General features: G+C 37.8%; 1 protein-coding gene across 2 annotated transcripts in view; it reads left to right on the top strand.

Annotated features, from left to right (window-relative positions):
* LOC139740100 (alpha-mannosidase 2x-like) overlaps positions 1–23,724 on the top strand; it is a 236,935-nt gene that overhangs the window by 21,261 nt on the left and 191,950 nt on the right. For both annotated transcript variants that reach the window (XM_071650686.1, XM_071650685.1), the window contains exons 4-5: positions 5,462–5,633; positions 9,706–9,836. In XM_071650686.1, coding sequence (XP_071506787.1) covers positions 5,462–5,633; positions 9,706–9,836 — 303 coding nt within the window. The remainder of the gene's footprint in view (positions 1–5,461; positions 5,634–9,705; positions 9,837–23,724) is intronic.

The following is a 23,724-nucleotide window of genomic DNA, read 5'->3' as shown; positions in this document are numbered from 1 at the left end:
CTCATCGAAACTTAAAAGAATGTAGAACTTTTGAAAGGATTATCCGGTATTCCTCAGAATTTGCTGATGTGTTCTGTATTCTACTCATTGCTGCAATCTGCCAATCTGCAATGTTTATTCAGGTTTCATTTCCCTCAAGTCAGAGGTCTGTACTTAATGCTGATTTATATTGTGTATTTTACCCCCCCCCCCCCCCCTTCAAATTGAACTGTCAAGTATTGTCTCAAGTGTCTGTAACTCAAAAGCGGCTGCAAAGTTGGGATACCTTCTGCAGGATCATTGACCATTTGGGTACTGAGAAGACCTTCCTGGCTAGCTATTATTTATATTCACATGCTCTATATACAAGGATGCCCCATCTGTAGCATTATTTGATTGCCTAATGAAAAATATTGATATTTTTATTTTTTCTCTTTCTATGATATCTAACTTCTTTAAACAATAAATTAGAATATCCCAAAGTAGCATTCCAATAACTTTAGTAATTTTAGAATTTAAAAAAAATTAAGAAATGTCCTTAACTTGTTATGTATGGGACGTCTCGTGATAGGACATGACTTAATTTGCATAAATAATTTCATAATCCCTAAATTTTTATACCAAGTCAAACTATGTGATGACCCACTTCTAACAATAATGGTATGATAATGCAATACATTTATGAGGCGCTTAACCCGTTGAGGACAGTTTGATTTTGCTACAACACGCATTTCCCATTGACGCTCGCCCGAGTATACTCAGGACTCGTCCTCAACGGGTTGATGCAGATGTTTCTAAGTGCACAGTTAACTGGAAAATTGAGATTTAGTCCAAAATAATACAAAAATACAAAAAATATAAATTCTTAATTCAAACAAGATATGAAACTTGTCACACTGAAGACGAGTTAGGTGATACGCTTGGGGTCATCAGATGTCGGTCATCTGTGATCGACAAAGAAAAGAATGTGATATAGCACCTTGAAGTTATATTGAGATATTTAGTTGAGCTTTTTTGGACCTACATTATTCAGATCACATTTTTTTCTTTCTTTCACACAAACTAATTAGAAATTCTGTGCGTGTGTGACTAAGTTGATTTACAGGCTTTTTGAGTACGTATACAGTGCATTTACCCAGTGATCCTTGACACGGACAAATTAAACAGACAATTAAGTGTTTTAATAACCATCTTGGTATTAACATTGGCCTTTTAAAACATGACCTTTGACCCTTATTTACATAACCAATATGATTCCCTCTAAACTTGTTATCATAATTTAATATGATCAGTTCAGAGAGCTCTTACAGCTGTATACAAACCTGTCAGATTTACCAGCAGTGAAAGCAATGAAGCCTCCGATACAAAACAAAGGGATATAGAGCAAGTGTGTCTGTTTACATGAGAATGTGATTTATACTTGGACAAAAATGGCATTACCTCAATTAAAGAAAAAGGGCAAAAGAAAAACTTTTCTTGCTTCTCATCCTATGAGGTTAATTATTTGGAATTTCATGGGTCCAAACTCCGGCAAAAGAGACAGCGCCTTTAACCTTGTAAGTATAGGTCTCCTCCAACCAAGAGTAGTGAACGTAAGCTAATACGTGAATGATAATTTATGACGATCACACGTGATCGACACACATTCAAAGGGGACAGTTAGAAGTGGAAGGAGTGCTTAATCGTCTCATTAATTCCTAATCAACGACACCCCTACATATAGGCATACCATAATTTTGCATCTAAAATCAATGGTAGGACTCATGCACCATTACTTGTATAGTGTATAAACTTTGCTTTTGAAGCTTTGAGTGAAATATGTCATAACAATTCTGTAATCCCATCAGCAGTGACTGACATAATAAAGAAGAAAGATATATCAAATTGAACGCTTAGAACCTTTATTAAAGTTTCAGAGGAAATGGAGCAAAATCAGCTGAGATAAAGGTGCTTAAACGTTGTCAAGTCAATGCATGGTTTCAAGGGACTGTACAGTACTGGTTGAGGTAAGGGATTCATGTTTTGAACATTTCTAAGTGAGATAATGAGAAATCTCTTATGAAATATGAAAGAGCATGTAATTTTAAGAAGGATTCAACATTTATTTGATGAAAATTGGTTTTGAAATGGCTGAGATATCCAAAAAAGTGATAATAATAAAAGGCGACATGCCCCAACTTTATTATGATGTCTTTGTTTCACCTTGTTTTTGGATATCTCAGCCATTTCAAAACCGATTTTTGTCAAATAAACTTTTGATACCCTTTAGAATTGCATTCTCTTTGACATCTCATAGAGTGGTTTCTGAATATCTCGCAAAATGTTAAAAGCTAAATCCTCACCTCGACCAGAACTGTACACACCCTTTAAAAGAAAATCACCTCCCATAGACATTACACGTAAACTTGTCCGATTTTTAGTCTTTACCTTTAATCACAATTTAAAGTATAATGACGTCATCAAATTCCAAAATCATGACATGGACTTGAAAGGCAAATGTTCAAAGTACAACATATCTGAATTTGGGATAATATTGAGCTTAAATAACAGAGATACGAGCAAATGAATGTCAGAAACAGTACCTCAAAAAAATTAATTCCACTTTTTTGATTTCAGACGACGATATGATGACGTCATAATGTATTTAGGGAAATATTGATACTTGAAACGTTATTTCCAATTCATATGCTTTTGTAATACGCAATAAAAACATAGGGTCACCGGACGTTTTAAAGAGCTATGGCGAAATAAACAAAGACATGTTTTTCGCTATATTTCCACATAGACGCGAACACGAAATTTCAACTTTGACGCCAGCGCATTCCTTTGTTATAGGTCAAAATTGATCGGATATCAATGGATATTGTTACTTAATGTATCAGTAATCCAAATCTGTCAAAAAATGTGCATTTTCATGTTGCTTACGCGCACTGTGCGCGAAAATACGCGGACGGACGCGGACGCGCGGAACGCTTAAAATTGTCTGAAACTTCGAGATTTCCCCTTGGAAAGTTGTTTTGAGCCTTTTAAAAGTTTGACGCGCGCGTACGCGCACGTAATGATGTCCTAGGTAATTAGCATCAAAATGTAAGATAGAGCGTGACCTGAACTTTATGTCCACCGAAAATGATACAGAAATGACCTTTAGTTATGAAGTTATGATCGATCATGTAACATGGTCCGAAAATCACAAAATGGCGCCTAGATGACGTCATAGATATGTTACTGTCATGAAAACCTTATTGTGGCTAGATTTTGTCATGAGACATGTTGACTGAAAATGTCATGTTATTCCGTAATGTCATTCTTGAGATATTGACGACACAAAATTGTCCAGAAAGAAAGAAGAATAAAAAAAAATAAAGAGAGATTTTGACGATCACAATAGGTGATACGCTGATAGCGTATCACCTAAAAATAAAGAGAGATTTTGACAATCACAATAGGTGATACGCTGATAGCGTATCACCTAATAAAGAGAGATTTTGACAATCACAATAGGTGATACACTGATAGCGTATCACCTAAAAATAAAGAGAGATTTTGACAATCACAATAGGTGATATGCTGATAGCGTATCACCTAACAAAAGATACAGCGTATGAATTTTTAAAAAATGACTACAGAAAATCAAAGTCAGTGTGCACCTCCATCGACTGACAAACAACTTGGACATTCCAGAGGATTGATATGCCCACATATTAATCAGTATTTCTTGTTTTCCTTTAATTAGATATGGTTTTTGTCGAGCCCACCAGAGGTGAGGGAAGACTATGGGATCGCCTGCGGCGTCTGTCCGTCCGTAGCGCTACAAAAACTTCAATAACTCTTTACTCTGGGCTTCAATTGCAATCAAACTTCCAGGGAAGAGGGGTCATACAAAGTTTCACATTTTACCATATATGAAGGTCATCTCAAGGTCAAAGCTCACAGGCAGGGGTCAATGAACTTTAGGGCCCAATGTTAAGTTTTTATGGCGCGTTTCTATTATGGATCATAACTTTTGATCCATAACTCCATTTGAGACCAAACTTGGATGGTAGATGTCCCTTGGGGAGTGGATGGTCACCACAAGGTCAATGGTCACAAGCAAGGGTCAACAAACTTTTAGAGCCCAATGTTAAGTTTTTATGGCATGTTTCAATTATGGGTCATCACTTTTAATCCATAATTCCATTTGTGACTAAACTTGGATGGTGGATGTCCCTTGGGGAGTGGATGGTCACCACAAGGTCAATGGTCACAAGCATGGGTCAACAAACTTTAAGAGCCTAATGTTAAGTTTTTATGGCGCGTTTCTATTATGGGTCATAAATTTTTACCCTTTAATATCTCTTGTTATCTGTAATATCTCTTTTTTATGCCTCCGCCACGAAGTGGTGCCGGAGGCATTATGTTTTCGGGTTGTCCATCCGTCCGTACGTCCGTATGTCTGTCCGCATTCGTTTACGCGATAACTTGAATAATATTGACTGGAATTTTACCAAACTTGGTCCAAGTATAAAGTATGATGGGGTAATTAGTTGATTAGATTTTGGGTGAAATTGGCCAAAGGTCAAAGGTCAAATTTCAAGGTCAAATCATGAAATTGTATCCGTTTACGCAATAACTCAAGACTGGATCAAGCAAATTTCACCAAACTTTGTCCGAGGATGATGTATGATGGGAAAATTATTTGATTAGTTTTTGAGTGAAATTGGACTGAGGTCAAAGGTCAAAGATCAAGGTCAAATCCTAAAATTTAACTGTTTACGTGATAACTCAAAACTGGATGAAGCAGCTTTCACCAAATTTGGTCCAAGGATGATGTATGATGGGGCAATTAGCTGAGTTGATTTTAGTGACATTGGCAAGAGGTCAAAGGTCAAAAGGTCAAGGTCAAATGCTAAAAATGTTGCTATTTCCCCATATCCATGCAATGTCCGAAGGTATTTTATTAAAAACTTAGTGTAGACATGAACTACTGCGTAAAGACTCTCCAGAAAGAGTTTCATGTCATAAGGTCAAAGGTCAAACAATCAAAGGTTAGATGAGAATGTTACAATTTCACTTTATGCATTATGGCGGAGGCATCAGTCGCCATAGCGACATTTCTAGTTTTAAAACTGTTATATCCCAGCCGCGTACAATTTCTTTTACGTGAATGGGCGAGACACATTATGGCACTTGCCTTATTAAATAAATGTCCCATGCGTAACACTATATTTCACATTCATGCAAATGACGCCCATGAAATTTGCATTATACTATTTTTTCCTTCATGGAATCTGAAACTTCACCTCATAAGCTTCAAAATGATACCAAACATGTCAATATTGAGCAAAGATGAAATTTTGACTTTTGAGGGACCTTATCTTGGATTTGTCTAAATGAAATTTTGCTATTGAATCTTTAAATGATCATTGCTATGTATTCAGTTTTTTAGTATGATATCGAGTTACATCAATGGCAGTATCTCACATTTTCTATATCTGCATTGAAGGTTGGATTAAAACACTGACGCGCTACTTCACAGACCAGACCTCAAAGATACTTGACAATGTTGTTGTGAAGATGCAGCAGTATCCACGAATGAAGTTTATATGGGCCGAGATCTCCTACTTCTCCATGTGGTGGGAGAAGGCTGACTATAGCAAGAGACAGGTGATGAAAAGGTGAGACACAACATCATGGCAAGCGAAGGGATGGTATTACAGTCAATGTCAAGCAAATAGAAGTGACATAAATAAAATTGTTTGCTACTTTGGTGTACTAAAATATTAGCATTTCAATACATCACGTCACTTTTATCGTAAGAAATACACACACACACACACACAAATCTCTAGTTGTCTATTGCACAGCAGATACAGAGTTGTGTCTGTGATCTTTATCTGAAAAAAAAAATACAAAAGGTTGCATTAATTCTGCTTCACTTGAAGTGTAGCTGAACAATCAGTCAAACAAAGCGTACCAACTCTCAGGAACAATACAGTAATACCCCACTGGGATTGTCATTGGATGAAAGGGGCACAGGTGGGAAGAAAAAAATATAATTTTTTTTTTTTTTTAGTTTTCAAATGGAAACTTGGGGGGAAGAATTGATAATATAGGCCATTTAATGAGCTGAAAAGGTTTGTGTGTGAGAGAGGGAGAGAGAGAGTATGCTGGTCAGAGGGGACTCCTTTTTTTTTTTAAGGGTGAAGAGGCTGTGTACGAACTGCGTGTAGGAGGAGATCAAAAGTGTCTGTGACTCGAGGGGAGGGGGAAGAAGACGACCCTTGGAATTCCATGGGTGCTGCTAACCTCTTGAAACCCAAGTTCTGTGATGAAAGCAGGTGGCGGTGAGGTCCCAATCCATGGACTGGGGCTTTAGGGGATGGTCATGGGTAGAAGAGGTACAAAGGGAGGAGAAAATATGAAAGTTCTTTTTTTTTTACTGAAAAAGACACTGGAAAAAGAATATGAGTGGCAAAATACAAGGCCTTCAGACCCATGGATTTCCATGGGTGCTGCTAGTTACATTATATTGATACACTCAGTAAAATCAAAAAAAAAAAAGTATTAAACACTTTTTTCTAGTTCATCATTTTCATAGAAGATTTTGATGAAAATCAATGTACTATATACCATATTAAAGATTATTTTTAAAGAAAATCCATGCATTGTCATACACAAATTTTTTTTGACCACATACTTTTGCATGGTAAATATTTCTTATTTCTTTAATGTGTGATTATGTGATAGTAAGTAAAGGAAACAAACCAAAATATTAGAATCAGCAACATACACTGAACTCGTTACATGAGGTATTAGTATCATTGTGCAACCACACAATTTATGTGACACCTGCAGCGCTAGCCACCTGACTGTAGCGCTGGTCAGATGACACCTGAGGAAGATTCATCCTGCGAGCATCTTAACAGACACCCTCGTGGGGTGGCCTGGTCGATCGCAGTGTGAGATTTCGCCTGAGGCTACCCCGAGGCTGTCTGCTGTATTGCGTCTTAACAGACACAATCTTCCCCTGGGAACAATCTTTGCCAGAGTCTACCCCAAGGCTACCCTGCATTTTATGGTCTGTTAAGACGGGCTTTAATTGAAAACTGGGGGAAGGATTTTGACCAAACTTGAGAGGAATCATAAGTAGGGGAGAGAATCCTTTGTACAAATGGTGGTTGTGTCTCCAGAGTGCGCCAGAGGAATTGGAATGAAGAGTTCATATAAATCACCTCTGCACTTTAAATTGAATATTAAAGGAGGAGGCTGTTCTTCAGAAGTATTTGATTAAACTGAATTTTACCCAAATGGTTCACTTTATGCAGATTTAGATGTGGAAAACTAGAGATTAACTTGTAGTGGAGGGGGGGGGGGGGTCATTTTCTCCCTGACCAAACACTCCAGTGCTGTGCTTTGTGTAAAACGCCAGATCCAGGTGAAGAGTGATTTTCTCTGAAATGTTTGGCTTTTGCTAAGAAACAGAGGCTTTTCGATGATTTATACTTATGGTTCTTCTTGACCAAATATTTCAAAAATGTTGAAGCTTTTGTATGATATTCAAGTTAGAAAAAAAAAACATTGAGGTGTAAATTCTTTTTTCTTTTGTTAAGGTGGGGCTGTTAAATAAAAAATCCTTTGCCATTGCCTTGTCATTAATCCCAATACCCAAAATTAGAAGGGTGTTGCCCATGGGGCCTGCGGCATTCCACAGTCCTAAAGATGTTTGAAAGACAGTTGTAATTTGTCCTTCAGTAATTGGTGGAATGCCATGAAAAGGGAAAGTACAGTCCGTGCTTAGGTGAGCGCTAGAATTACAGGGCCCTGTTTCATAAAGAGTTGCAATTGATCTTGTTCACAATTCATTGAGTGTAACTCGAATTGAGCGTAACTTCAATTTTGAGCGTAAGTCTGTTTCATAAAGAGACTTACACTTGATTTCAAGAAAAATCTAGCATAAATTTCAATAGATTGAGGGTAAATTTACAACTCTGATAGATATCAAGTCCAAGAACTAAAACTTTTTTTTTTAATTCAACTCAATTTTTTATTCATTTCCACAAATCTGATAAAAAAGACAATTACATTGTACATCACATCATAAAAGGCAAATGGAAAATATACAAAACATAGGCTTTATATCAAGAGAAGTGGAGAAATCAACATAGGCTTAGACCAGTCTTTAGAGGTTTTTTACATTTGGTTAATCCTCAAGAAATATATTCAACTCTACATAGACAAGACAAAACATACATCATATTAAAGAAAATAAACAGAAGACACTACAAAGTACAAAACTGACAAGAGGCAAACAACAAGGCATGTTAGCGTAGTGTGTTAATCCTTATACAAAGTAATGATTTGATTGAAATCATATAAAGCAGAAAAATTATTGACTTATTAGATGTATTTTATATCTTTTCTTGAATAAATTCTGAGTGTTGATACATTTTAAGTCATATGGCGAAGCATTCTATGAAAATGGACCAGCATAACATATAGTTTGTCTGCAGTGATTATATCTATATTTTGGAGTATACAAATTGTGAAATTACCTAGTATTATATGTATTTCTAACCTGAGTAAGAGTTAACTGGTTGCCAAGAAATTTGGGCAAGATTTTATTAAGATATGAGTACCGGTATATAAAATTGTGGTCTGTAAATTTGTTAATGTCATACACTGTCAGTAACCTAAACTTTTTAAATATGGGCTGTGTATGAGTTACGGGTTGAGATTTTGTGATAATTCTGATTGCACGTTTTTGAAGGACATGAATATGTTCAAGTAAATAATTGGCACAATTTCCCCAAATACTGTTATGATACAAAATATGGGGAAAAATCATAGTATGATACAAATTTAGAAGAATATAAAAAAGGTACTATTGCCCTTGTTCTATTGATTGCACCAACAGCTCTAGATATCTTACAAAAGACTTCATCTATGTGATTCTTCCAAGTCAAGTGATCATCCAGTATTACTCCTAGGAATCTGGCTGAGTTTACAATGGGAATACTTGTGCCTGCAATACTTATATTTACATTTTCCGCATCAATTATTTTATTTTTGGTTCTAAAAATCATACATGCAATCTTATCTATATTCAATTTCAGCTTGTTAGCTAAAAACCGTTGGTTTACTTTATATTCAGTGTTTGATATTGCACACATGTTCCTGAAATTTTTACCAGAAATAATTAAATTGCTATCATCAGCATATAAAATGGCTTCCAAAAAAACCAAAAAAAAAAACCTTACACATTGCAAATCATTAATATACAGTATAGAAAGCAAAGGGTCTAAAACAGATCCCTGAGGTACACCAACAGTTATAGACTGTATAGGAGAGGAAAGTCCATTAACACAAACATACTGCACACAATTCTGAAGCTCTTGAACCAGTCTAATGTTATCTCTCCGATGCAGTAGTACTCTAATTTGTCTAAATGTTGTGGCTGGTACAATCAAAAGCCCTTCTCTCAACTGCATTTGCAACTTTGTCACAAAAGTCACATAATTCTGTATATCAAATGTTGAATACCCTGGTCTGAATCCACATTGTTTTGCATATGATATGTTAGTACAACATAGATATGACATCAATTGTTTGTGAAAAAGTTTTCAAATAACTTAGCTCTTGAATTATCTGTCCCGTTGATTTTTTTTTTCAGGCACACTGATATGAAATATTTTTCCATACACTGACTGAACAGACTCACTAACTTGTTAATTTCCTATTAACATGAAGGTTGATAGAGAGCGGTCGCCTTGAAATTGTAACTGGAGGTTGGGTAATGAATGATGAAGCCAACACACGCTACTATGCCATGGTGGACCAACTTGTGGAAGGGCATGAATGGATGGATGCCTTCATTCCAGGTAGAGAAAACACTTATCTTTTTATCAATCTTTTTTCTTGAAGTAAGATGGTTTTAAAGCCAAAACATATTTCACTCCCAAATGTGCACGTATGCCTAAGAAATGTAAGGAATAACGCTGTAATAACAAGATATTCGATGGTTAACGACGAAAATGCAAAATAATAACCAAAAGGTTCACCGGAGTAGCAGTCTCAGAACTTACCCGATCGGGGTCAGGCTAAACTCGGACTCGGGGACAACTCGGCCTCGCTTTGACGAGTTGTCCCTCTGGATTGTACAGCGTTGTACTATAGGAGCGGCCTGTAGCACTTCGCGTTCTGGCAGGTCACAGTTATAGTCCAAGTTGATACCAAAGACGCTTTACTGAAAAGACAGGAAAAGTGTGCGCTAATCCTGTACAAAACAAATCGGACAGCACGCCGTCCTCAAGCGTATTACGCACATCACCTGAGACGCGCTGTCTTTGAAGTTGTTTTGTTGTTTATCAAGCGTCTTTGATTGTCTTTTCAGGTATGGCCATCACGAACTGCGTGTAAATTGTCTGAAATAGGGCCGAGTTTTCCCTGAGACCGAGTTAGTCTGGATCCTTCTGGAATAAAAGTCGGTAAACCGACTCTTAGTTTTGATCTCGAAATACTCCAAAACAACTCCTCATCCCGGCAAATCGCGTCAGCCAGGTAAGTTTCTTTGTGGACTCTTTCGATATATTGCAAGCAAATATGAAATGGTGCCAGACAGTTTCTCAAACCCTTACCAAAACTATGTTTTCACTTTAAGGAAGCCTTTGAGTAGAAATAAAAGTTTGACATGAAGCTCACTGAAGTGCTGGCTCATAAGGAGTTCACATTCATCTGAAAGTGGAGGAAAATCAACATCAAGTTACAGAAAAAGGATAAACTGCAGGGATGTGTTGAGTATTTTTGAAGATTTCTGATGGCACTTTTTGAAGACCATGGTCCCATAACCCACTGAGTCATTATAAGATTGAAATAATAAGATCATGCAATTGTTTTTTATGGCTAAAAAAAAACATTTGTGTGGCGCTCTGACAAAATGAGTCGTAAGTCGCACAGGGAGTTTTCCTGTAATGAGCCAAAAACAAAGGGGAAGCACTACTCGGGTCAAAATTTTTTAACGACAGATTTTGATTCCTTCATGTTTTATCTATCTGTACAGAAATTTTCAGTGTGTATAAAATGAGTACAAGTATCCCAAATCACGTTTTTTCTGAGACAATTTTTTTGTCGGTTACATTTTTTTCGATATGCTCGCCTTTGCGTTGCGTTTTGCAACTATTGTTCTTGCCCGATTGAGACTCCGCCTCCGTTTGCTGGGGCATATGCTAATGAAGCATTGCTCTTGACCCCATTGAAGACAAAACAAAGCATGGTGCGTGCGGCGGTGGTCGGCGGCGAGGGCTTTAGAATTACGTAATAATAGTGAGCTGACCAAGGTTATCGTGTGCATAACCAGCGAGTTTGCGTTTGAAATTATACATACACCACATTTCATGAAGTGGTGATTGATGTGAGGCACAAATGGCGCTGAAAAAAATTAAATCCAACGATACGATCACGCAAAATTTATGATACTTTATCAACGAGCTAATACATGATGTATCGAATTTGAAACCTCTCTATCCGTGTACGTACTTTTACAACGGTTATTGGCCTCATTAATGATATCATTCAAATAATAATCATCTTTGTTCCCTGGTATGTGACGTGCTGTTTAAAGTTCATCTTTGGAGATGTAGTGGGGCCTAAGTTGTCAATTATTTTCGTTTTTGTCTCGCCCGCCGGAGGTGAAGGTGAGACTAAGGGATCCAAATGGCGTCCGTAGTCCGTCCGTCCGTCGTCCTCCCGTCGTCCGTTCCGTCGTCTGTCGTCCGTCGCAAATGTTAAAGTTTACCTGCAAGGACTCTCTTATGATGCATAACTTGGCAACTGTTACAGCAATAGCAGCCACACTTGGGGTATCTTCATGTTATGGTGTTGTCAGAGGTCATGTGATGATGTCAAAGGTCATTTTGAGGTTCATATATTAAAGAGTATATGCAAGACTCTTTTCTACAAGTATGTTAAAGTTTACCTGCAAGACTCTCTTTTGACAAATAACTTCACATAAGTTGCTTGGATTACAAGCTAACTTGGGTCATAGATGCACTTGGGGTACCTTCATGTTATGGTGCCGTTGGAGGTCACAGGATAAGGTCAAAGGTCATTTGAGGTCATACGTTAAAGTTTACTTGCAAGACTCTCTTATCACATGTAACTCGACACATGTTGCTACAATGGCAATCAAACTTGGGTGATGGATGCACTGGGGGTACCTTCATGTTATAGTGCCGTAAGAGGTCACATGATAAGGTCAAAGGTCATTTGAGGTCATACGTTAAAGTTTACTCGCAAGACTCTCTTATCACACGTAACTCAGCACATGTTGCTACAATGGCAATCAAACTTGGGTGATGGTAGATGTCTCTTGGGAAGTTGAAGGTAACCACAAGGTCAAAGGTTACAGACAGGGGTCAACGAACTTTTAGGGCCCAATGTTAAGTTTTTAGGGCGCATTATGTTTATGGCTCATAACTCTTGATCCCTTTGTCCGTTTGTGACCAAACTTGGATGGAAGATGTCCCTTGGGGAGGTAAAGGTCGTCACAAGGTCAAAGGTCACAGACAGGGGTCAGCAAACTTTTGGGGCCCAATGTTATGTTTTTTAGGGCGTGTTTTGATTGTGGCTCATAACTTTTGATCGCTATGTCCGTTTGTGACCAAACTTGGACGGTAGATGTCCCTTGGGGAGTTAAAGGTCATCACAAGGTCAAAGGTCACAGAAAGGGGTCAACAAATTTTTAGGGCCCAATATTAAGTTTTTATGGCGCGTTTCAATTATGGCTCATTACTTTTGATCCCTTTGTCCGTTTGTGACCAAACTTGGATGGTAAATGTCCCTTAGAGTGTTGAAGGTCACCACAAGGTCAAAGGTCCTACAGTGTAAGCAGGTCAATTCTGGGAGTTATAAAAATATTAATTCCTGGTACGCGAATGGGCGAGACACAATTTGGCGATTGCCTTGTTTATAAAGTCGACAACTCGTGTGATAGTAAGCCAAATGTATGTAATGTGTAATATTATTTCCCTGGTTAAAAAAAATAAAAGATAAAAATATTGCCCGTTTTCTTTTGATGGTTTGAGCCACGACGGCGTGGAGAAAAATCGGAAGACAAACGTTATTAATGCCCAAATAGCTTGTGTTACCTTTGGAGGATATTCTAACTCTTGTCATCTGTGTATTTTTTTAGAAGTAGGACCTATTTGAGAAAGTGACAGAAAGCTGTGTTGCTACTCATAAGTGTGCTTGTTCATTTTTGTCTCGCCCACCGGAGGTGAAGGCGAGACTAAGGGATCCAAATGGCATCCGTCCGTCGTCCGTCCGTCGTCCGTCACAAATGTTAAAGTTTACCTGCAAGACTCTCTTATGATGGCAACTGTTACAGCAATGGCAGCCACACTTGGGTGATAGAAGCACTAGGGGTATCTCCATGTTATGGTGTTGTCAGAGGTCATGTGATGATGTCAAAGGTCATTTGAGGTCATATATTAAAGAGTACGTGCAAGACTCTCTTTTCTATGTTAAAGTTTACCTGCAAGACTCTCTTTTGACAAATAACTTCACATTAGTTGCTTGGATTACAACCTAACTTGGGTCATAGATGCACTGGGGTACCTTCATGTTATGGTACCATTGGAGGTCACAGGATAAGGTCAAAGGTCATTTGAGGTCATACGTTAAAGTTTACTCGCAAGACTCTCTTATCACACGTAACTCAGCACATGTTGCTACAATGGCAATCAAACTTGGGTGATGGTAGATGTCTCTGGGGAAATTGAAGGTAACCACAAGGTCAAAGGTTACAGACAGGGGTCAACGAACTTTTAGGGCCCAATGTTAAGTTTTTTAGGGCGCATTTCGTTTATGGCTCACAACTTTTAATCCCTTTGTCCGTTTGTGACCAAATTTGGATGGAAGATGTCCCTTGGAGATGTGAAGGTCGTCACAAGGTCAAAGGTCACAGACAGGGGCAAACAAACTTTTAGGGCCCAATGTTATGTTTTTAGGGCGCGTTTTGATTGTGGCTCATAACTCTTGATCCCTATGTCCGTTTGTGACCAAACTTGGACGGTAGCTGTCCCTTGGAGAGTTAAAGGTCATCACAAGGTCAAAGGTCACAGAAAGGGGTCAACAAATTTTTAGGGCCCAATGTTGAGTTTTTATGGCGCGTTTCGATTATGGCTCATTACTTTTGATCCCTTTGTCCGTTTGTGACCAAACTTGGATGGTAAATGTCCCTTAGGGGTGTTGAAGGTCACCACAAGGTCAAAGGTCATAGACGGGTCAATGAACTTCTGGGAGTTAGAAAAATATTAATTTCTTGTACGCGAATGGGGGAGACACAATTTGGCACTTGCCTTGTTGGACTGTAAAATGTCAACATTTTCAAGCTCGCTCGCATGTAATCGTTATGCCATTTTCGTGATGTGCTGCCAGTAATTGCCAGCAGTTGGCCCCCCCCCCTTAATTTCCAAAGCAAAAAGATATAGCTACAAACGGCAGTTTTTTTGCTGTAAAATTTTAAAAATTTTCAAGCTCGCTCGCTCCGCTCGCTCGCATTTAATTGTTATGCAATTCTCCTGATGTTGCTGCCAGTAATTTGTCGTTTAACAGTCATTCCATAATCCTTGTAAGGAAAACTTATGTATCACATTCCGTTATGTATTGGAGTCCCCATTAAGTTTGCAGACTGACAGCGCACGCACAAGCATACACTCCCTCAAAATTGCTTTTCCACGAGGTGCCTCCCCAATGTCTTGACCACACTCTTTCTTACCATTGAATTATAGCCGTATTTTGGCAGCCATTTTGAAAATCAAAATGGCCGCCTTCATTAAAAAACATAATGATTCCTAAAACTTCAACTCATGTATTGTTTAAAAATTTATATTGTTTCGAAGCAAACATCATTTTGAATTTTTGGCCTCTGTGTCCCGTATATCGTGGAATTGCCCATTTGTAAAAGAATTTTTCAGTCCCCTATTGTGTTCAGTTTTGCCACGACAATAGAACCAGTCACGGATGCTAACTTACTTTATCTCCTACAAGCTATCCTTACTAAGTTAAAAGGTGTATTTTATGAAAGGTTGATCCCGATTCAGCTATTTTGCCGCCAGGCTTTTATATAATAGCATACCAAGCTTTTCACCGTTTACCTGTACTGAAAAGGCAGGAATACAATCTTATTGCAATCGTAGCGATTTGATAACAGAGTGCTTCACTTTATTGGGTTTTTTTTTTTTTCATTTTTTCCCCGACCAAGACCAAGGTCATTAGAAAAAACAAACAGACAGACATACAAACAGTTCCATATCACAACATACAGATTATGTGTTTCATATATGCATAGGTCATCCCTTGATGTAGACCCTATAGGCATTTGTTGATATTTTCTGTAGCGTTTCTTAATAAGTACTCTCCATTGCATGTTCTGATTCTGGATATTGTTATATATTCATGTTATTCTGTGACTGAAAGCCAAATAATAATGATAATAATAGTAATAATAAGAAGTACCTTTAATGAAAAACCCGACAAAATGTTGATCAAGGAGGGAAGAGAACCTCAATTTAAAGATAGCATAATTTTATAGAAATTAAATGGCATGTACATGAGGCATTCATAACATACGCACAGCTGATTGTAATCTTTTACTTTGGATATTAAACACGATCACCTGCAATACGCCTTTTAGTTTTTTATAATTTCTTGAACCTTGCTTTTGATTTTTCATTTTTTTAAACAACTATTGCTTGTAACATTTAAAAATCGCAAAGCAGTCTGCTATCGCGGCGATCAGCATAGTGTTGCCTTTTGATTAGTCACTTAAATATTGGTCGGGTGACGCTAAATGTTTGAAATTTGCGCGATGATACATGCCATTTCGTTTGTTGGTTTTTGTCTTATCACTCCACAACATTTTGACTACTATTACAGAGATATCTATCTACAAGACTTAATTAATGGTTTACAAAAGTGATCATTAATTTAGTAAGGATATATGTCAAATGAAGTCATGAATTCACTTTACCCATTATGGCTAATCGAACTATGACATTGTTGAGGTAATCACACCTTTTTATTTTCAGAGTTCAAAATAATTTATAGAATGATCAAAAGAAATATTTTGTACAATTTCTCAAAATGCTCAGAAAATAGCATGAGTCAAAACTTTCTATGTATATTGCATACGGCAATCTTTACCATCCTATAAACCCAAATTTTCTAGCGCTATCACCCCCCCCCCCCATGATGGCATTCTAGTAACTTCCCTTGCGTTTTGACTGGTTGTACCGAGCTACTTACAAAACAGTTATTACCTTTATAGTTTGATTAACGAACGAGTCTTTTGGATTCATGACCTCAATTAATTATCGTAACCGCACATAGTGACATACACTGCCGTTAACAGTTGAAAAATGTCAGTGGCTGTAATGGCGATTAGTAGCGGAAAATAAATGAGTAACGATCACCTTCATACATAGGATTCCAACTGATGTTGCTACGATAAATGACACATAGTATGATTACTGCTTCAAGCAGATTGAAGTAAAAAGGAATGGAATATACTTCTAATGATAATACGATGCTATACACTGTATTTTGTACTGTATTTGGTAATGTCTGGTTGCATTTCTGTGCGCTTTACGGACGGAAAATAAAACTGAGGCAGACAGATGCTGTTAATTGCTAACACACAAAGCATTTCATATATCTTTATATATAATGTAATGTTTTTAGTATACTGTTCAAAACTTTAAATTTGCGAGACCTTTTAGTTATAAGGGTTAATACAATATCAAGAAAAAAAATTGAAGTATTATATAGGTATCTGGATTTGCTTGGGAGACTAACAAATGCTATGGCGATCGTTCGCAGCAGAGACATTCCGCTTCAATAAATATACCGTTACACTGTATTCTGTTTTCATAAATTGAAAAAGAAACCTGAAGTCAACTTTTAAACTTCATCAATTTTCTCGCCTATTGAACTTGTTTTGATGTACCGTGCGTGATATCGCTTTTTATCATCTATTCCTTCTACTTTAGGAAGAAAGCAAATCTCTTTATGAACGTTAGCTGTAACGATATTTTATAATTTACATTCTACAGTGTTCACATTTTTGTCTGTAGTATACATGGCTCCTCATTATTTCTTGAATGCTATGCTCAACTCTGTTGCGCCCCCCCCTCTCTCTCTCTCTCCAATGAACAAATCAATCCTGCGCGAGATATACTTACCTCAAGAAATTTTAGTGACATAAGCATAGCTATTGGCAAATTTTGTCTTGTCATTTAAATGGCGTGCTTGTTCCAGATCTTTATGCAGAATATTAGGAACCCTAAAGGTAAGTATAATTTAGCAAGTTTAGTATGTTTTTACTTACGTTGTGTGTTCGTTCTGCATTTTCATTCGAAATATCACCTATTCATTATCTGATTTTGACCACGAAAATATGGCGCATGCTTATATGCAGAGTATATATTAGTGGGCTTGATGTCTCCTGGCAGTAGACATACTAATTTCTAGTCTATCCCTGCATGAAACAGAAATGAAATAAAAAACGAAGTGTACCGACTTGCAGCAAATTTCAGCCGTTCTATACAGTGCTAATTAAATGTGGATATGAAATGAGGTACGTTATCTAATGGTTTGTTGACCCGAAAGTAAGAAAAAATGTTATTCCAATAAGGTTCGTGAATACAAAACGAAATGAGGGAGGCCTGCGTATTAATTCCGAATATTTGTAAGTACAAACTGCATATCTGTACAAAACTTCTAAAAATGCAGGAAAACAATGTACCTGTAAATGTGGTGTCAAAAAAAAAAAACCTCACTAAATTTAAGTTATAAGTTCATGGTTCCTCATGTTGGTGCGTAATACCCCGTTCCCACTGCCGATCAGATCAACTCGATCAAGCGAGATCAATCCCGATCACCTATTTTTACCAGAGCAATCCCGACCAAATGCTCGATAGTCCTTCAACACGATCCCTTCCCGACCGCTATTCAATCATTTACGATCCACATCCGACCATTCTCGACATCTCCAGAATCTCTCCTCGACAACCACACATATCTCTACTCGAACATCCTGAGCTACACACAATCACTACACGATCACTACACGGTCAATACTCGATTTCTACTAGACTTCGTAGACCAGCTCGACATGACACGATCTTGCATCGAATGGGTCGGCAGGTTCGTACAGTGACCGAGTGATAGAAGAATTGGTTACAGTTATTCGTTTGGTTATATGAGACAACTCAGTATATATACTTGTATACGGCATGGCCCAAAAGAGTGCTATAAAGCTGACTCTTAATTGCAAAAGCATGAATGAATGAATGAAAGAAATGATTATCTTTAGTAGTTGATAGAAGAGCACTTCCTATTTTGAAACCACAATCATCAATTCTCGTGCAGGCGTTTCAATTCTATAGTCATTTTTCCTGAAACTTGTGATTTGCATTTTTGATACTTTTACCACCCAAGCCATTCTTGACTGAGGGACAAATTTGACAACTTTGCAAGATTAAGCTTCCGACAGAAATTGCTGCGCTGGTCTGTAAAACGATGACAATACTGTTTGTGAGCCACTGAAAATGGTACAAAAATGTATTCAGTTGTATTCATTCATTTTATCCGTTTTCAGTAGCTATTTTGGACGCATTCGTTATCAGTTTCTATGGTTTCACTATCGCTCAGCCAAGTAGGATATCAGTGCCCAAAGTTACAGATTGTGTAAATCAAAAATTTTCAGTGAAATGGTCATGAGATCAAAGCGCCTGCACGAAGATTATTTATCATAGTGTCAAATAGAATTTGAGGTGTTCTTTCTATCAAATACTGTAACGATTTCATTCAGTCGCTCATATATTTTTAGATAAGAGACAGTTTTGTAGCACTCTGTATGGGACGCCATGTGTAATATAATAGGTTCGTTCATATGCATTCAGTATTTGCAGTGTATATATATGAAGAATAGCAAATTTAAGTTTGATGTCTCATTAAAAAAAAAAAATGTTACACCTCCACGCTTTTTAAGTGCATTACATAGGCGGGCTGAAATTAATTTGGTCTGAAATGAAACATAAATGCTCACAAATGCACCATTATAGAGTTGAACAAATTGACTGTTCTACAACTCTTATGAGTCGTGTTATCTTTGTCATTATTGTTCTCATTATTAGATAATAAAAAAGTGAATGAAAAATATGTATGTATTCATTGATAAAGTATAGGTCCAAGAGTGTAAAAGAAAATACAAGTATCATATTCATTTCTGAATTAATGAAGTGTGCTGATATGTGGAACAGAGTACAGTATTATGAAAATAAAACAATATAACATTTCATAATAGCAAAAATAGTGATGAAAATCTTGGTTGTTTATTTTTTCTCAACTCATCCCAGCCAATCGATATCAAGGTGGACTTTAAGCAATGTACATACAACTCTCAATAACCAAAACCTTATTAAGCGAAGCAAAAGTGTAACATCTAAGTAAATGAAAGTAAAATAAGTCACTGAGCATTGTCTACTTTGAGTCTACGTTACAACTACTGTTTTAACACATCAGCGTAAGAAATAAATTTTATATCAACATAACCAACTCCAACTTTAAAAAATACGAGCTAGCAAAAGAATTCAATACACATTTCTCAGTTTAAAAGTAAAGTAAATAATCTAAAAAATGTCCTATCACATTACAGTCATATTGCCAGAATACTGAATTTTTCTCAGTCCACGCAATATTGTTCTTTCTAGTTTCAATATTTCAGAAATGTTTTTCATATCAACAGGCACCTATAAAAAACTTCATTTTGATAACACAAGGTCACTGTTGGACCTGTAGGTAAAGCACTTCCTTGCATGATGTGCCAGGAGAAAAGGCCACACATTGCACATTGGGTGGCTGTAAAAGGCTTGGTATGACATCTGAGGAGTAAGATGGGCTGCTGGCACCGCAGCAGCTATGTTGGTGATCTTTTCTCAGTCAACAAAACATGCAGCTTGATTCTCTTCAGTTCTCATTTTTCATTAAAAGTAATACTTTTTAACATTAACACGAACCTATACAAAGCTTAATTCTGATGATAACACAAGTTTGCAGAAAAGTTAAAAAAAAAAATCATAGTTCGTGCGACAGATAGTTCACTTCCTTGGAATGTCTCAGGGTTGGTTTCACAACCCCTTTCCCTAACACGCAAAGAATAAACACATACAATCTTTCAAAACTCAAAACATTATAAAACATAAACAAGACAAAGGTAAAGTAATGCAAACCAAAGTTAACTCTAGTACAACCAACTACTTGAAGGTTCTGTCACAGTTTTTTGGAGTAGATAGTTCATGACAGATTATACTCCAGTCACGCTCATGGCTGGTTTTGGAGATCTGCAAAGTCTCCATCCAGTGTTTCTTGGCTCAGACTGAGGGAACTGTTTGGTGTAGATGAGGCAATGTCCATGCTATGGCACGTGACAGATGACAGATGTAGGGGTCACTGTAGGACCTGTAGGTAAACAGATTCCTTGCTGTTCCATGAGAATAGGTTGCACATTGGGTGGCTGCAGATGGGAGTAGTATGACATAATATATGGAGTGAGATGGGTTTGTTGGTGGCGCCACTGCAGCTATGTTGGCGGCAAGCTGAAAATCCTGAAGGTGTTGTTGCTGCTGCCCTGTTTGCTGCTGCCCTGTTGAGCTCGGAGCAGCTACTGAAGGATGACTCCATCTTCTGTTTCCTGGGAATGGATGTGGGGGAAATGGATGTCAGGGAACCAAGGGTATATCAATCAATAGGATACAATGAATGTGAACTTTTACAGGGAAATATGCAAAAGGATTGGGCCACACTTTTTGTAAATTTATGGGAATTCGCAGTGCCTTTAAACCCAATCTTTAATTGGCCTTCATGTTATTTCTCGGAATATATTTTTCATATCCATACCTTCAAATCATATATGGGATCCTTGTTTTGTTGAATTAACATAGTGGTCTTTCAATTCAAATTTTAAGGTGAAAAGTTGTTGTAACTTACGTTGGATCCTCTCTGGTGACGCAACGGCACTAGAAATAGCCAAATGAATTCGAACTTATTAAGGATCCATTCTTGTCGTGCTGTAAGTTGTGCAGCACCAGATCCCGATTTGCGAGATGTCTTTATGAGCTTAGAAAATTGGGTCCTCATACTGGGATACCAAATCCCTGACAAGTCTCCTGGAATCAGTTGCAGTTCGGCCTCCTTTTCATTCCACGTTCTGCTCTTTTTCTCTCTCAGCTTGAACTCCGCTGATGACTCGTCATACAAAAAGTATGCTCTCGCAGCCACGTTACCATGTCATCTTCTTCAGGAGTAAGCATTCGACGCATCGTCTTCCTGGGCCTGAATGCAGTCTGGATATTGAAACAACCATGAATTACATTTTTTACGAAGAATGAAACAAGATATTTTCCAGTTATGCAAAACGGGCATATTACACTAAATTAGAAATACGTAAGATTTGTTTCCTCTCTAATACGGGTATTTTTTTCTTTTATTATTTTGTTTCCATACTATATTTAAAAAATAGAATATTCCCGATACATTTTCATTTTTTCTTCAAGCTTTTTTCATAATTGTATTGGGGTGAAATGGTTATGGTACTTGATACATCATTCCAAATTTCGACCCCTCTTCAAATCGCTCTGTAAGGTTTAATATGTTTATTACAGATGTAATACTGAGGGGCAACTCTGTTTAAAAATAAAATAGATACTATAGGTGGAAAAATGAAATATATATGAGATTAAAACCTAAAATGAGATTAAAACCTAAAATGGCGTTAAAACGCTTTATCCTGGCGAGGAAAGCGCATGTTTTAGAAACAAGACACCAAACAGGTTAGTCATCGCATTCTTCATCAGCGACCAGGATGCGATGTGATGTTAGATTAAAAATCCGTTTCTGAAGCAGAACATACACACAAGAGTATACGTCTACTCCTGGTCGGACGGATTTCAAAACTAACCTGCTTGTGATGGAATGCGTCTAGACTGGTAGTTGCTGCCACAGTGCATGGTATCCGCGCAGTGTGTCTGTGCGCGTTTGGCGTAGCAACGACGCATCCATGGACTGGTTCCCTCCACGAAGAGCCAAAGATGAAAGGATGAAATCAGTGTTAAAAAAACATGACAAACATGAATCCCTGATAGCTTTTCAATGGACTTACATTGCCGACGTCATGCTCCGATTTACTATCATGATGATAAACGGTTCAGAGACCCACCTCATCTTGTCTTTCACTGATGCAAACTCACACCTCCGGACCTCGTAGAGACATCCCAGCCAGAAGTTGTGCCTTGTCCGTGATGGAATACTGTATCTGACTTTCCTGATAGTCAACGGTCTTTCCCGTAGTCAATCAGACTTTTCCTGATAGTCAATCAGACTTTACCTGATAGTCGACCAGCCTTTCCTGGTAGTCACTGATCAATAACGAACAGAAGTGAATGAGATTAAAACACATATATATATATATGTATATATATATATATAAATTCACCTCCTTCTGTGGAGACCGAGTCTGCGTATGCTCTAGTGGGTTCCTTCACTGTTGTTGACGGGGATTTCATCCAGGAGCTTAGGACTAGGTAACCGGCGTAGGATCTGGTGGAGGAGCTGTAGACTGTTTCATGTTTCCTTTCTTTCTTCTGGTATTTTTGGCTGGAGAGTCTAATTCTGCCATGTCTGTTGTTTGTTGTTGTGGCTCTCTTCGTGGCCCTTTTCTTTTCTTAAGTGGGCCAGGAGTGGCTGAAGATACTGATGACATTTAACTTTTTTAACGTGGCCAAGGACTGCATGTGATACCTGAACAATAAATGAATGCTAAGAAAGTACGTCAGCACTTGCTGCAACCACTGTCAAAAAGTGCTCGGTATTTGATCAAGTGCCGGTCGAAGCGTGATCGAGTTTAGTCGAGTATCAATCGATAGGAGTCCTGTATCGGTCGCGTAGCGATCAAGTTATTCATGAAACTGATGAATCCTAGATCGAGATGATCTGAAACCAATCGTGTAGCATTCGAGTATAACTCGAGATGATCGGGAAGTGAGCTCGGGGGGAAATCCGTCCTGACCACACTAGATTTCTACACGACCGATTCACGATCAGCTCGATCTCTTCTCGATCACCACCCGAGCTGTTGGTGTTTGGGCTTCCTACTTGAATATTTTGGACATGTCCAAAATTATCGTGAAGGAAGCAGGAGTGATGCCGATCAAAGTTTCAGTTTCAGTTTAGTTTATTTTGCACCAAGCATTAAAAATATACAGAGCATACAATAAAACATGAATGTACAAAATGAGATACAAAAAGAGAAAAATTCATAGGACATACGACATACAAGTAGAAATAATGTGGAGGTATGACTACATACAGAGACAATGCCATTGGTGGGGGAAGCAGCAAGAAAGGAAAAGCCCTTGTCAGTAGCTGACCCATTGTACTGTAACGTACATACCTTTGACAGATTTAAGAAAAAAAAATGTCAGTTAAGTTGACAAAACAGAACAAGTCAAGGTAGATCGACCCCGAATACCAGTGCCGAGCGAGCCCAACCAGGCCAAAAAAGCTTGATCGGGATTGATCAAGTTGATCTCATCGGCAGTGGGAAAGCACCATTATCGTATTACGAAGTGATAGAGTATGAGAATCATAAGTATGATACAATTTTAGGGACCCAACGAATGTAAAGCTGTCTGGCCTATACATCAGCGTTTG

This window comes from Diadema antillarum, unplaced genomic scaffold (genome assembly GCF_040938485.1).
Source record: "Diadema antillarum isolate AM-2024a unplaced genomic scaffold, OU_Dant_1.0 seq00000835_RagTag, whole genome shotgun sequence".
Taxonomy (NCBI): Eukaryota; Metazoa; Echinodermata; class Echinoidea; order Diadematoida; family Diadematidae; genus Diadema; species Diadema antillarum.
This window is presented reverse-complemented; position numbering and strand designations above follow the sequence as displayed.